General features: G+C 56.4%; 2 protein-coding genes across 2 annotated transcripts; one reads left to right on the forward strand and one right to left on the reverse strand.

Annotated features, from left to right (window-relative positions):
- The first annotated feature begins 2,792 nt into the window (after nt 1-2,792).
- Nucleotides 2,793-11,859, forward strand: PPP2R5B (protein phosphatase 2 regulatory subunit B'beta). Its single transcript, XM_059146617.1, has 15 exons — nt 2,793-2,849; nt 3,543-4,165; nt 4,637-5,094; nt 5,857-6,053; nt 6,544-6,645; nt 6,786-6,878; nt 7,005-7,135; nt 8,211-8,270; nt 8,369-8,477; nt 8,990-9,043; nt 9,115-9,165; nt 9,284-9,403; nt 10,284-10,411; nt 10,626-10,727; nt 11,074-11,859. The coding sequence occupies exons 3-15, from the start codon at nt 4,896-4,898 to the stop codon at nt 11,219-11,221; spliced, it is 1,494 nt and encodes a 497-aa protein (XP_059002600.1). The 5' UTR covers nt 2,793-2,849; nt 3,543-4,165; nt 4,637-4,895; the 3' UTR covers nt 11,222-11,859.
- On the reverse strand, nt 11,853-12,797 carry GPHA2 (glycoprotein hormone subunit alpha 2). Its single transcript, XM_059146689.1, has 3 exons — nt 12,664-12,797; nt 12,317-12,501; nt 11,853-12,186 (listed from the first exon to the last, which is right to left on the reverse strand). Exons 1-3 carry the CDS (start codon nt 12,758-12,760, stop codon nt 12,085-12,087), a joined length of 384 nt encoding a protein of 127 aa, XP_059002672.1. The 5' UTR covers nt 12,761-12,797; the 3' UTR covers nt 11,853-12,084.

The raw sequence follows: 12,797 nt of genomic DNA on the forward strand, positions 1-12,797 counted from the left end.
TTAATAACGAATGGATTCTAAACCCCTTGGGCAGGGTTCTATTGGTTTTGTACAATTTTTATTTATTTAAGTTTTTTTTACATTTTTAAGTAGTTAAAAAAAAATAGGATTTCATAACACTTGAAAATATCCTGAAATTCACACGTGAGTATCCATAAAGTTTCAGTGGATCGCAGCTACACACACTCGATTAAGTACTGTCTGGGTCCCGCAGCAGAGCTGAGCACTTGGTGCAAGGTGTGGAGGGGGGGCGGTTGCAAAGCCTCAAATAATTATTTTCTGGCCATTTACAGAAAGTTTGCCAACTCTTGCTCAACAGGGTTGGTCACCCAAGCCCTCTTACATCATGGTTGACTTAAAGGATACCCACAGGTAATTATAATCCTATTTTAGCCTTGCTAGGGAGGTGGACTCTACTGCAGTCTAATGCTTGAAGTCAGCCTGAAGCAAGGGCAACTGCCCTGGCCTGAGGGCAGGACCTGGTTTCCAGTCCTGTGTGGCCTCAGGCAAGTTACTGTTCCTCCAGGCGCCTGTTTTATCCCCTTGTCACCAGAGGTTCGATTAGTAGGTGGTATAGCTCATTTTCTTGGAAGGGACTAAGGAATAACCTCAAAGAGAATTCAGGGAAGCACTGGGAAGGTTCCATTCAAGGAGGCAGGCTAACAGGAAAATACTTGTGGAATGAATCAAAAGATCAGCCTTTCCCCGTGACAGGCCAGGGGCAGTGTTGTATTCATAGCACATATATTCAGTTCGTAATAATTAAAGTGATAGACACCATGAATGGAGCCTGTGTGATGTCCTGGGCCACGGCCTTGTCACTTTCTAGACATTACTTCATTTGCTCTTCAGCACACCCTTGGAGAGAGGTACTATTAAAATCCCCATTTTACAGGAGAGGAAAACTGAGGCCATGCATCTAAGAGCCTATGGAGCCAAGTGAATGAACAAACATCACTTCTCCCAAAGGCAGTGGGGATGGAAGGTATATTCTGGAGTCTAGGGAAAGTTGTCCTGATGTCCAGACTAAGAGAGGCGGTCATTCCCCTGCTGTGAGAATGGGGTACATCATGTTCAAGGCTTGGGAACACAGAGCCATTCCCAGTACCCAGGCCCCTGATCTGGTGTGGCTGCTTCATGGGCCAGCTTCCCTCCAGTGAGGCTGTACCCACATCTGTGACATAGCGCAGTGTCTGCACACAGCAGAGAGATAAACAGGACTCAGAGGGGCACAAAAGTCTTTCCTGCTGCCTCCCCCAGCGTACCATGAGATCCACAGAAGACCAGCTCCAAAGACATAGTAGTTCCAGAATCTAGCCAGGGCATTGGAGTAGGAGCTGAAAGGGAGAATAAGAAATACAGAGTAAAGAGAATGCTATGTTATCAGGAGGGAAGGTGGTGTGGGGATCCCCCAGGGGTATTTCTGGGGTGAAGACCCAGGCCATGGTTCCTCTCCACAGAGATAAAAGGGGGGAGGGTCAGGATTTATGGGGCTCCTTGGGGGCCTCTCCATATTAGTTTAGGTACAAACTCAATAGGTGGAGCACCTGGGTGGCTCAGTGGGTTAAGCCTCTGCCTTCTGCTCAGCTCAGGATCTCATGAGCTCAGGGTCCAGGGATGAGCCTCGAGTTGGGCTTTCTGCTCAGCAGGGAGTCTGCTTCCTCCTCTCTCTCTGCCTGCTTCTCTGCCTACTTGCGATCTCTGTCAAATAAATAAATTAAATTAAAAAAAAGAAAATTTAAAAAAGAAAAAAAGAAACTCAACAGGCAAACCGGTTGCTGAAGGCCTCCAGGGCCCTGGGGGGAGGCTCTCCCTTTTCCAGGGATGGGCTGCTTAGAAGAAGAAGCCCCTCTGGGAATTCCCTCAGTGGCCTCTGGATAGCTATGGAAGGGATCATGGAAGGTAATCTGTGGGCTGTGGCTTTTGACTTGGTCCATGATGGAAGACCTAGATTTTGCATTTTGCCTAAATGGTGGTAAAATACACATAACAAATTCTACCATCTTAACCATTTCTAAGTGTACAGTTCAGTAGTATTAGGGATATTCACATTGTTGTGCAACCAATATCCAGAACTTTTTTTTTCTTTTTCCAGAACTTTTTCATCTTGAAAAACCGCAACTCTGTACTCATTAAATGCCAGTGCCAAAATCAGTGAACTGTATAGTATGTGAATGATATCTCAATAATGATGATTTTAAAAAAGGATTTTTATCCAATACCCCTCTCCCCCAGGTGACATTGTATCTATTTTGAGATCTAGTTCAAATGCTACTTCTTATAAGAAGTCTTATGTCTTCCACCATTCAGACCCCCCAAATCCTCAAACGGAGCACACCTTTTCTATAAAACATGACCTCTCCACACTCATTCTGGCCTGGAGATCCTCAGAGTTCAGGGCACTAGCCCCCAGGGAGCTGGGGTGGGGGGAGGCTGGAGCTGGTGTCCTCCTAATTCAGGCTGGGACGTCTGTGGTCCTAGCTTTGTGACCTTGGGCAAAGCCCTTCTCTTGTCTGGGCTGGGAAGGGGGTGGGTCCTCATCTGGCTGGAGGTGGTTCTGTGGGCCTGCTGTCCCCCAGCTTTTTTCTGCAGGGATGTGGGACAGGCTTCGCTTCTGAGCCTGGGAGGTAGGCAAGGAGAAAATTTATGGGTTTTCATTTGACAGTTAAGGACACCAAGGGCCAGGTGGACAAAGCCTGCTGAAGACTTCCAAGCAGGGGGCTGCTGGCCACCTCTTCAGTCATAGAGCCCTGTACCCTGCCTGGCTAAACTATGGCCTTTGCTTTCTGTAGCTCCAGCAGATGGGCACCTCTCGGGGAAGATGGCTGGTCACCAAGGTATAAGGCAGGGTAAGAAGATTCTGAAAATGGCCTCAGTGTCCAAGCCTCATTGCTCTTTTCTTCTGCTTGCATGAACCGGTTAGTTGTTGATCCTGACAGAACTTCTGGATGAAGATTTCACAGTGTAGGGTAGGGGATGGAGTTAAGACATATAAAGGATATTGGGGTCCAGAGTCCTAAGAAGGAGGCCCAAGACTATAGGACAGGAATATTTGTCCAGAACGCCAAACTCCTGGAATCCCACCTGTACCTTGGATGCCCTGCAGTAGAGTTTTAACAAGAGACCCCACTATCACATCTTAGGGCCCAGAGGAGCTAAGGGTCTGTCCAGGGAGGCCTGCTTGCCCGGGAGGGGGGTGGCAGTGCCAGGGAGCACCTCCTACTTGGATGCTTTGCCATTCCAAGGCTGGCCCTTTAAACCCCAGACCATGATGTCACCATAGACAGCAAGGGATGGGAGGGGGACTGCAGGCCTGAGGGCGGACTGCATTTCCCAGCAGTCTTGGGTACACCACACCTCTCCCAGCAGGCACTGGCTCACTGCAGAATATTAACCAGTTCCGTGCCCGTTTCCAAGTCGGGTCTGCTGTCCGGCCGTTCTGGGGTGAGGGAGGGATTCCCCAGTGGGTGGAATGCTTGGGGCACAGACGAAGCAGGTCAAATCTTTGGGCCTGATATAGGATTGGTCCTCTTTCCAGCCAGGGTCCTGGCATCACTCCCAGCTTCCTGGTGCAGACTCCGGAGTCCTCTCTTCCGGTGCAGTCTCCTTCCTAGAACGCAGGAGCCTAGCCCCAGTTGGACCCCATCCCATTCTGCTTAAGCTTTGACCCCAGGCTCCTGCAGGGGTTACCCCTGGTCTGGCAGGACCCTTTAAGCCGTGCGGGGACTACATTTCCCAGCGGCCCCGGGAATTTCCTGACGCAGCGCTCCCCTCCCTCCACCCCCCCCCCCCCCAGCCCTCGGGGAGGTGCGGGCCGGGCGGGGGGAGGTGACTTGATGTCATCCTGAGCAGCTGGGCGGCGGGTGCCGGTGCGCACAGAGCCGGGGTTCCCGCGGCGCAGCGCGGCGCTGGGTCGGGTCCCAAGACTTGAGGAGAGGTCCACACGCTGCCGGGGTAGCCCAGAGCGCGCCGACCGCCTGCACCCCGACCTGGGGCTGAGCTGGGGGCATGCTCCGGCTCTCCCGGAGCGAGAGAGAGAACCCAGGAGCGCCGCCACCCAGAGCCAGCGCCCGGAGCGAAACCGCTGCGAAGGAGACCTGAACAGCCTACCCCTCCCCACTCGCAGCCCCCGGTGGTCGGGGACGGAAGTCGGGGCTTCTGAGAAGTGAGTGTCCCCCACCAGGAGGCAGATGAGATTTGGGGGACGAGGAAGGAGGAGCTGAGGTAGCGGAGCTTGCCAGATTTTAGAAGGGAAGGGTGGCGTGGGGATAGGGCCCCCATTCTTGGGGAAGTCTCTGGTGGCCTGGATTAGTGGAGCAGAAGGGGGCCCCATTCTGTTAGGGGCCAGGGATAAGGATGGGGTTCCCCATTCTACATAGGGACTGGTGTGGGGGATAGGCCCCATCCCAAGAGGGGTTGTTTTGGAGCCTGGGATCTTTCCATCTGGGAGAAGGGCGGGACATGCTCCTTTGGGAAGGGGCTGCACCTGTATTTAAGATCTGGGCGAGGGTAGGAGGGAAATGAAGATTTGAGCACTCGGACTTGGGCAGCCCCACACACTGTCTTTCCTAGAAGAACTGACAGGCTCTCTCTGTTTCTTTTGCTGGTCTCTCTGCCCTGACTTCATTTTCAAAAGAGCCAGGGTGAGAACCCTCACTGGACTCTTCGGGACCCCCAGGAAGGACCTGAGGCCTGAGCCATCCTCCTCTCTACTCTGCCTGCCCCCCCAGGACTGGGCAGTTGCCAAAGGCCCTGGGGGGGGCCCAGACTGTGGTTGTGCCCACCCCCCCGCCTCCAGGATGGGCCCAAGTTAGTTAGCCTCACCCCGTTCGGCATCCTCCAGGCCCAGAGGGAACCCCGGGGGCTCTGAAAGCTTGACCCACCACCTGGCTGCCATGGAGACGAAGCTGCCCCCCGCAAGCACCCCCACCAGCCCTTCTTCTCCGGGGCTGTCGCCTGTGCCCCCACCCGATAAGGTGGATGGCTTCTCCCGCCGTTCCCTCCGCAGGGCCCGGCCCCGGCGCTCCCACAGCTCCTCTCAGTTCCGCTATCAGAGCAACCAGCAAGAGCTCACTCCGCTTCCCCTGCTCAAAGGTGAGCCGTGCTCCTGGCTGCCAGGGTCCCTGAGCCCGACGGTGGGCAAGCAAAGCTGCAGCGGGTAGTGACATGCAGCTGGCAGCTGCGGTTAGAGGGTTTAGATGGCCCCTTCCAGGCGAGGGACTCCACCACTAGAGATGACCCCCACCCCCCAGCCCTCCAGCCCTCTCTGCTGACGCATGGCCTGACTGGCCTGTCATCCTTGGAGGTGGGGCATCTGGAAGTGGCGCCACCCTGGGGGGCAGACCAGGGCCAAGGGTGGGGCGCATAGCCTGGGTTCCAGGAGGCCACAGCTAGGGTCCTGGAGCAGGTGCTCAGCCCGGCTCCCCGTGATCACCGTGTAGTCTCCCCACCGCTGGGCCACAGGGCCCCCGACTGGCTGAGCCAGGGAGCACCCAAGAGATCCTCAGCCCCCACCGTCCTCCCCCTTTCTGGTTCTTAGAACAGAGCGCCGGCTGGGAGAGGAAGGTATGGCAGTTTCAGGCACCTGTGGAAAGCCCAGGCTTCCGGGGTCCCTTCCCTGGCTCTGAGTCAGGCCATCATGCCGTCTGCGCCTGGGTTAGGAGGGAGAGATGCAGCCTTTACCCTGCAGGAGTGGAGGATGGGACAGAAGTCGTTTGCTCTCTGCAGAGAGTGGGGGATGACACAAGAGCAGGGGGTCTGGGGGCAGAGGAGGCCGCTCTGTGGATTCGGAGGGCACGCCAAAGCCGGGAGCTGTGGTAACTGGGGCACAGGCTCAGCCCCCTCCCTTCTCCCCAGATGTGCCAGCCTCTGAGCTGCATGAGCTGTTGAGCCGGAAGCTGGCCCAGTGTGGGGTGATGTTTGACTTTTTGGACTGTGTGGCTGACCTGAAGGGGAAGGAGGTGAAGCGGGCGGCACTCAATGAGCTGGTGGAGTGTGTGGGGAGCACCCGGGGGGTCCTCATTGAGCCTGTCTACCCAGACATCATCCGCATGGTAAGCGCCTGGCCCCTGACCTCTGGGGGAGGGCTGGGGGGACATGGAACCCTACTGACCTGCTTCTGCAAAGAAGAACCCGCCACTACCGGTCCCCCAGCCCCACTGCCTCCCTCAGCGCCTCCTGGGCCTGACCCACCATGCACTTCGACTTATGCCCTCCCGAGGCCCGGTGTGCCTGCCCACCACGTCCCTTATTGCCATGGCCTGGCTCAGGCGCTGCCTCTTCCACAGAGTTTCTTAATGTTCGAGCTAGAAATCTCCTTTGTGTTGACTAGAATGTCCATAGACCTTACCGCTTAACATCTTGTCTTCCCCGTTGGACTGTGCCCACTAGAGAGCAGAGATGTGTCTTATTTCTGGGTTCCCAGCCCCCTGCCCAAGGCTTCCGTGAGGCAGGCGCTGAGGCTCATTAGAACTCTGGATAGGGGACCTCCTGGCTTCTGCCTCCGACAACTCTTCCTAAAAGAACCCTGCCCTTGCCCTTCAGATCTCAGTGAATATCTTCCGGACCCTACCACCCAGTGAGAACCCTGAATTTGATCCTGAAGAGGATGAACCCAACCTGGAGCCTTCTTGGCCACATCTGCAGGTATGGGGGCTGGGGAAGGCAGGAAGCTGGGTTTCCGTAGAGGGGAGAGGGTCTCCTATGCTGGCAGAGAGGGGGCTGTAGGGCTGGGGGAAGAGGGGGGCTGTTCCTGAACTCACCTTTTTGTCTGTCCCCTCTCCCAGCTGGTGTATGAGTTTTTCCTACGTTTCCTGGAGAGCCCAGACTTCCAGCCCTCCGTGGCCAAGAGATATGTGGATCAAAAGTTTGTGCTGATGGTGAAGTGGGGAGCCCAGGCTGGGTGGTGCCATGGGACAGGGGCAGGCTCTCTGAGGGGTGTGGGGATAGGATGGAAGCAGCCTGGGCTTGGGCTCCCCCCTGACCCCTGACCCTGGGTCCCCTAGCTCCTGGAGCTATTTGATAGTGAGGACCCCCGGGAGCGCGAGTACCTCAAGACCATCCTGCACAGGGTCTATGGCAAGTTCCTGGGGCTCCGGGCCTACATCCGCAAACAGTGCAGCCACATCTTCCTCCGGTGGGTGCCTGCTGCCTGCCCAGCTGAGACCTGGGGCGGGAGGGGAGAGCTACAGGGGAGAAGAGGGAGGCAGAGTCTCCCGTGAGGTCAGCAGGGAAAGGGTATTTATTTCCATTTTACAGATGAGGAAATACAGACTGAGGGAGATGAATTGGTTTGCAGGGACTAGGTCAGTCCTGGGAGCCTAGGATCAAATCTTCTGACCTTTATTGCTACCAAGCCATAAAGACCCAAGTAAAGAGATTGTTTCTGCAAACGTGGATTGAGCAACAGTGCCCAGTGGGGACAGGGGCCCACATGGCCTTGTAGTTGAGATTGGCTTTGGAGCTCAGTGGCCTTTCTGAGTTTGGTTCAAATGTTTAGGTGAACGTGGGCACATTATTTAAGTTCTCTCATCTCTAAAACGGGAATGATAGCTCTACTCCCCCGGGGATGGTCATCAGGGTGAAATGAGACAATGTCTCCAAAGCACACAGGATGTAGCTCTTTGGCCAAGGCTGGGAATCTGAAACATTAGCTCTTACGGTATTGGCTACAAAATAGCCGAGCCCCGGTCCCTGTTCTCCAGGAGCTCCGGGTCCATCAGATCCCCCGGCTTATTAACTTTGGGGCAGGAGTTGTTGAACTGCTGAGCCTCGATTTCTTCATCTATATAATGGATCTAATAAACCCTATCTCGCAGGATAATTTCGAGAAGTATGTAGCACAGAGTAGACACTCTTTAAGTGTTTGTCATTCTTTCGGTTGAAAGGCATGAAAGCCAAGGATGCAAGCTAGGGGGCCTGCGGACTGGATGGGGTCCCGAAAATGAGAGTCAGGGTCTGGGGGAGAAAGAGACAAGTTGGAATGCCTCATAGAAGAGAGGTCTGAGCACCAGGGCCTGGGCTGAGGAGGGTGATTCAGAGGTGGGTGTGGATTTCAGGGGGGCCTGGTTTGGGAAGGGAGCACAGCCTCTGGGTTGGGAGACAGTCAGATTAGTGTGCAGGGTGGGGGCGGCAGGCACGATGGCTGAAGGGGGCGCTGGGCCGACTCGAATTGCTCTGAACCCTTCCGCAACCTCCCCCTCTTCTCACAGGTTCATCTATGAACTCGAGCACTTCAATGGTGTGGCTGAGCTGCTGGAGATCTTAGGAAGGTGACTCTCTGGGCCTCGGCTGGAGCCTTAGGATTCTGGGAGGAAAAACAGAGGCCGCGTCATCTGAGCCCTCCTCCTCTCTTCTTCCCCCTCCACAGCATCATCAATGGCTTTGCGCTGCCCTTGAAGACCGAGCACAAGCAGTTCCTGGTCCGGGTCCTGATTCCCCTACACTCCGTCAAGTCACTCTCTGTGTTTCACGCCCAGGTAAGGCCCAGGCCTGGCCCTGCCACAGGAGAGAGATCCTGGCAGAGGCAGGGCAGCTGTGGGGTCAGCCCGCACTAAGTCATGAACTCCTGGGGTCTCCCCTCACCTTTTTTCTTTACCAATTCTGTTCCGTCTACCATAGAGAATTTCCACGACGCTTTAAGGCTGATGTCAGACATCAGCTTCAGGAAGCCTTCCCAGTCCTCTCCCTCCCGACCTGCTCTAGGCAGGATTAAATTCTTCTCTTTCCATATTCCCATAGATTATGATGTAGATTTCAATTATGGAAACTTTTGTGAAATTTATAAGGGCTATTTTGGTGCCTCTTCCCTCTGGAAGGACACTCTGTGTCCCCGCACACAGAGCATGGTGCTTGGCCCAATCTAGATAGTCAGTCGGTAAATGCTTGGCGAATGAGGGAGGCTGGGTAAGGGAGCGAACATCTGGCGTGCGGTCACAGTCCCTTCCTGACCCCAGTCTTCTTTCTCCCCCCAATCCCCACCCCCCCTCAGCTGGCATACTGTGTGGTGCAATTCCTGGAGAAGGACGCCACCTTGACAGAGCACGTGAGTACCTCTGGGGGGGAGAGGCAGGCCGCACCCCTGCAGGTCTGACTCTTCTGCCTCAACTCCCACAGGTGATCCGGGGGCTGCTCAAATACTGGCCAAAGACCTGTACGCAGAAAGAGGTATGAGGAAGGGCTCTGATGTCCCCCAGAGCGGGGATGGGGGGCCCCGGTTCCGGCGGGTGGTCACATGTGGGTGGGGGGAGATGGGAACTGCGATCTCCTGTGTCCCGAACCCCAGGTGATGTTTTTGGGGGAGATGGAAGAGATTCTTGATGTCATCGAGCCCTCCCAGTTTGTGAAGATCCAGGAGCCCCTCTTCAAGCAGGTGGCCCGCTGTGTGTCCAGCCCCCATTTCCAGGTATGGGGTGGGAACAGGTAGGGGTGGGATCCGGGGTATGGACTAGGAGGGCTGGCCAGTTGACCTAACACAGCTCCCTCCAACCTCAGTTTCTCCTCTGGACCCACCAGGGTCTGATAACGGGGCGATAACTGGACTTCAGGTCGGGAGACCTAGGGGCAGGCCTCAGCCCTTTAACCCCACGGGCTAAAGGTCCCAGGCCATCATTTGGCACTCGAATCTGATGACGCTTCCTCATCTGTGGAGTGGACCACAGTAGTCTCTTCACAAGGTAGTGATGAGGACTAAGGAGAGTGTAGTGCTAACCTAGCTGGTAAACTCAGGTGTGCTCCAAAATGGCTTGTTATCCCCGCTCCCCTCTTGGTGGCTTTTGATGTCATGAGTCCCACTCCAGCGCCCAGCCAGGCAGTCCCACTTCCTCAGGCTGGTCGGAATTGCTATTTTCCTGCACGTGTGTGTGTGCAGACTTTCGCCCATTTGTCTGTGCCTTAACCTGGTGAAAATCAAGTCTTCCTCACAGGGAGTCTGGCATTGAAGTTTATTAAACACCTCGTTTGATTCTTACAACAGCCCTGGGGAGAGAGCTATTAAGAGCCCCATTTTACAGTTGAAAAGACCGAAGCTGAGAGGTTGAAGGCCTCAGCCTGGGTCATCTGTCCAGTGTGTAGCAGAACTAGGATTCAACCCTGAGCGGTGGACTCCAAATCCAGTGCTCTTTTGTCTTCACTATACTGTCTTCTCCAGTGGGTCAGATGAGCCCTGAGGATTGGGTGTGTGGAGGGTGGGGCACCCTGGGTTTGGTGGGTAGAGGTGGGCACCAGGCCTTGCACCTGCGGGGACGCCACTGCCAGGCGCCCACTCTGCCCCCTTGCTGTCCCAGGTTGCAGAGCGGGCTCTGTACTTCTGGAACAATGAGTATATCCTGAGCCTCATTGAGGACAACTGCCACACTGTGCTGCCTGCTGTGTTTGGGACCCTCTACCAAGTCTCTAAGGAACACTGGAATCAGTGAGTGCCTAGGCCTTGACCTAACCCACAGAAGCTGGGTCCAGGGCTGGCCGGTGCAGACCCGGGAGGGTCGGGGCTGGGGAGAGGGGCAGGCTGAGAGCAGAGCTGTTCAGAGCTGCGTGTGCGTTTGGGGAACGGTGGGCAGAGTGCAGGGAGGGAGGCGGTGCCCGACTGAGCTGTCACCGTTTCCTCACCCTCCCCGGACCCTGCCAAGAACCATCGTGTCTCTGATCTACAACGTGCTCAAGACGTTCATGGAGATGAATGGAAAGCTGTTTGATGAGCTCACAGCCTCCTACAAGCTAGAAAAGCAGCAGTGAGTGTTGGGCTGCGCCTGGGGGGAGAGGGGAAAAGCAGGATGGAGCCGGCTGCTGTGGTTGGAAGGAGCCTCGGAGGACGACATCCTGTGTAATCAGGGTTTAGTCTGTGGGTTCCTGCTGGGCCGTGTACGCCCAGCTCCCCAGTGCAGCCTCCAGTCGTGTTCCCAAGTTGTCTCCCAGGTCTGGAGCTTTCTCCCCTTCAGTTCCATGACCACAGGCTAGGGCCTGTTTCCCAGCGCTCTCTTCCCTAAGTGGAAGGTCCCTACATAGTAGGGTGGTGGTGAGCGAGGCTGGACGGTGGGTGGGCTCGGGTAGGGGAGCTGCCTCACCCTCTCTCCTCAGGGAGCAGCAGAAGGCCCGGGAGCGTCAGGAGCTGTGGCAAGGCCTGGAGGAGCTACGGCTACGCCGGTTACAGGGGACCCAAGGGGCCAAAGAGGCACCCCTCCAACGGCTTACACCCCAGGTGGCCGCCAGCGGGGGTCAGAGCTAGAGATCCCCTAGAAGGGGAGGAGCTAAATCCAGAGCTATCAGTCCCTCCATCCCCTCTCCTACCCAGGGGCCTAGAGAGACGCGCACCTACCCCTGGCCTTGCCAGAGTGGGCTCGGAGGGCTCCCTGCCTGGCCCAGCGTGGGCAGCTTCCACTGCGGGGGAGGAGGAGAGGAGATGGTGGTCCTGGCAACAGAACTCTCAGGCCTTTGTGGCAGGACTTGACCAGGGCAGGCTTGGCCAGGAGGCTGCCGCTGCGGACTGCACCTGCCCCGCAAAGCTGGGCTCCAGACTGCAGGCAGGTTCTCCCCCTGCTCCTGCCTAGAGCAAGGGGACTCAGCCCCGCGCCTGCCCCGCCTCGTGCCAGCACGAGGTCCTTCCTCACCCTACCATGGGATCCATGGTTTATTTATTCTCCCCAGCTCACCCCCGACACATGCCCCTGGGGCATCCTCTTTCCCTCCTCTCCCTCACCCTGTACTTCCTGGTCCCCTTTTTATTTATTGGGCAGGGGGAGGGGTGAGGGCATAGGCAGAAGAGATTCCCCGTGTCCTAGGGTGGGGGGTGGTGTCACAGTTAACCATGGTCTGTCCCCCTTCCCCTGGCTGGGGGTAGACTTAATAAAGAGAGAAACTTGAGAACTGCTTGCTTTATTTAGGGGTAGGGACAAAGAACCGAGTGAAATGATGACAGACTGGTTAGGAGGCCAGGCCGAGGCAGGGGAGGGGCCGAAATTGTCCTCTTCTCTCGAGGTGACAATCACAGAATCTTAAGAGAGCTGGCTGAACCTGTTGTCCTCAAGGAGGCTCAGGATATAGAGGATATACTCCAGCTCAGACCCTCTGACCAAGGAGAAGGAAGAAGGGCTAGTAGCGCGAGAGGCGACACATGTCACACTGGCAGGTCCTGGCCGTGAAGATCTCCAGCTCCTCCCTCCGGTCCCCCCCACACTGCAGCTGCACCTTCACCTGTGGGGGAGGGGGACCGTGTTCCACTCACGTGGCCATCCATTCCATCCATTCTTGGGCCATCTTGATCCCCGTCTTCCTCTGTCTCTCCCCACCCCCAAAGAGCCACTACCGGGCTGGGCTCTCTCACCTTCCTCAGGCCACTGATGGTGCAGCACTGAGAGACGGAGGTCACGTTATGTCGATAGCCACTGGCCACCAGCACGGAGTACCGGGAAGGGAAGGCGCTAGACTCACAGTGGCCCACACAGGCCTGTGCCACATGGGAGCCCTGGCAGGTGCCTTGGCGGTCACTTCGCACTGTCACATTGAAGGCTAGAAGGAGACAGGCGAGTGGCAAGCAGTGCCTCTGCGAAGCCTCGCCTAGCTCCTGTCGCGGGAACCTCAGGGTGGGTCCATGGCGGGTGCTGCCCGCCCTTCCAGCCCGTGCATCAGCTCTCTGCCCCCACCCAGCTGTCTGTTCCCAGGGTTACTCACGGTGCAGGTGGCAGCCTGGGATGGGTGCCTGGAGACCCCAACCTTCCGTCACTGCCAGGACCAGCAGGCAGAGGAGCAGCGTTTGGGGGGATGCCATGGGGATCTGCAACAGCGGGTAGAGCGCGGTCTCGAGA

Source organism: Mustela lutreola, chromosome 1 (assembly GCF_030435805.1).
Source record: "Mustela lutreola isolate mMusLut2 chromosome 1, mMusLut2.pri, whole genome shotgun sequence".
In the NCBI taxonomy this organism is placed as follows: Eukaryota; Metazoa; Chordata; class Mammalia; order Carnivora; family Mustelidae; genus Mustela; species Mustela lutreola.